General features: G+C 68.8%; 1 protein-coding gene across 1 annotated transcript in view; it reads right to left on the bottom strand.

The window, feature by feature from the left end:
* Positions 1-378: 378 nt before the first annotated feature.
* Positions 379-2,116, bottom strand: part of KIF1C (kinesin family member 1C) — a 10,715-nt gene continuing 8,977 nt past the window's right edge. The window contains exons 21-22 of the mRNA XM_057388569.1: positions 1,426-2,052; positions 379-1,123 (exon numbers count right to left, since the gene is read on the bottom strand). Of these exons, the coding sequence (XP_057244552.1) occupies positions 650-1,123; positions 1,426-2,052 (1,101 nt within the window). The 3' untranslated portion in view covers positions 379-649. The remainder of the gene's footprint in view (positions 1,124-1,425; positions 2,053-2,116) is intronic.

Raw genomic sequence — 2,116 nt, 5'->3', positions numbered from 1 at the left:
AATGAGCAAAAGGGGCGTGGTTTCCTAGGGACACGCCCAAAATGGGTGTGGCTCAGGACCCCACCCCAGTGCTGCCTGCGTGGGAGGGGCGGTGCTTGCATATGCCACGCCCAACGCGGGGAAAAGGGGCGGGGCCAATGAAGGAGGCGGGGCATGGCGAAGATGGACCCCTGTAAGGGGTGTAATTTCTAAAATGACACGCCCCCGACATGACTATAAATGGAAAGGGGCGTGACCGCAGGGTGGAGGCGGGGCTTGTGGGCACCACACCCACAGCAATGGGCGGGGACATCGCTTTGTGGGCGGAGACTCCTTTAAGCCACGCCCCACCCTCCCCCCGCCCCCAGCGGCTGCCAACTGGAGTGGGCGGGGCCAGCAGAGAGGAGGCACCAGAATGGGGTGGGATGAGTCCGTAATGAGGCGCTTCATTTTAATTAGCGGGATCCCCCTTAATTAGGGGCTCATCTGCATGAAGGGGAGGGGTTCTCCTGCCCGAGGACCCCTCCCACAGACACACACGCGGCGGAGGGGGGGACAGTGTGACAGCAGCTGGGAGAGTCCCCGCTGGGGACACCTCCCGATTGTGGGGGTGGCAAAGGCCGTGATTGTCCATTCCAAGGAAGGCGTGTCCCCCAAAATCCCACCCCCGCTAAGGGATGGGGCCCCGCGCCTTCAGGTCGGGGGCCGAGCGCTGGCGGCGGACACGGGGTGGGGACCCCCGGTCCAGGGACCCCCGGCGGGGACGCCCCGAGGGAGGGGGCGGCGAGGGCGCGYTGTTTTCGGTTTGCGGAGAGTCCCCGCCGCTCCCCCAGGCCAGGCGGTGCTGGGGGTTACTCTTGAAGGGGAAGCGCAGCTTGGAGTCCTGGGGAGCCGGGTGGAAGCGAGGGGGTCGGCGAGGGGGCTGGGGGTGCTGCGGGCCACCCCCTCCCATAAGCCGGGCTTGCTCCTGGCGCAGCCACCGCAGCCGCCCCCGCCGGAACGCCGGGTCCTGCTCCATCAGCCGGCAAAGCCGCTCCGCTGCCGCCGAGGGGGGCGAAGGAGGGGGAGACCCCCGGTCCATGTCGGGCTGGGCGGCCTCCCGGGAAGGTTCTTGCAGGGGTGGATCGGCTTCATCGCCATCGTCCTGMGGAGGGAGGAGGGGTAGAGGAGTCTGGGTGGGCTATGGGACAGGAAGGCAGTGGGGTTCAGGGTAGGAGGGACATTTGGGGGTGTCGGGGTAGGAAGGGGCAGATTTGAAGGGCCAGAGACAGCTTGGATCTATGTTAGGGGGTTCTGGGGGCGGGTGAAACTCCTGCCAGGGTCTGGTGGGGATGGCTCAGGGGTGCTACGGGAGGTTGTGGGTCAGGCCGTGGGTGCCACAGGAGGGCAGAACCCACACCGGGGGCTCTTTGGGGTGTTCTGGGGGTGCCCGAGGCCATGGCTCACCGGCAGCAGCGGGATGACGCGCTCCATCTGCCCCACGCGGTCACGCAGGGCCTGGATCTGCTCGTCCTTGGCGCTGTTCTGCTGCTTCACCTCGTGCAGGATCCCCGCCAGCCTGTCCAGGTGGAGCCGCAGCCCTTCCACCTCGCTCACCCGCTCTCCAGGACCRCCACCRCCRCCRCCACCGCYRCYCTCGTCCTCTTCACCGCCACCCACGGCATCCCACACGTCCCTGGCCACGGCTCTCCAGCCATCCCGCTCCGTGGGCTCGCGTTTGCCGTGGCGCCGGCACAGCTCCCGCAGCCGCGCCAGGCTYAGCGCCTCCAGCTCCCTCCTCGCCGGCCGCGGCTCCCGCAGGGCGACCTCCAGGCTCAGCTCCCGTACAGCCTGAGCCTTCAGGTCGGCCATGGTTACCCACGGGGACGGGGACGGTGAGGACGGGGTCGGGGATGACCCCCGACGGCGCTGCGGGATCTGATAAACTCGCAGAGGCTCCCGGCGTTTGCCCGGTACCGGCAGCCCGGCCCGGCGCAGCACCGAGCGCACGGCGGGTGCCGGCAGCGCCTGGCGGAGCGACGAGATCAAGCGCCAGCCGGCCTCGTAGCACCGGGGGTCATTGGCGGCGGGGGGCTGTGGGGGGACACGGGGGACACTTTGAGAGACACGGGGGACGCTTTGAGAGACGTGGGGGGAC

Source organism: Malurus melanocephalus, unplaced genomic scaffold (assembly GCF_030028575.1).
Source record: "Malurus melanocephalus ecotype Western Australia unplaced genomic scaffold, MMel_1.1 scaffold_2117, whole genome shotgun sequence".
Classification (NCBI taxonomy): Eukaryota; Metazoa; Chordata; class Aves; order Passeriformes; family Maluridae; genus Malurus; species Malurus melanocephalus.
This window is presented reverse-complemented; position numbering and strand designations above follow the sequence as displayed.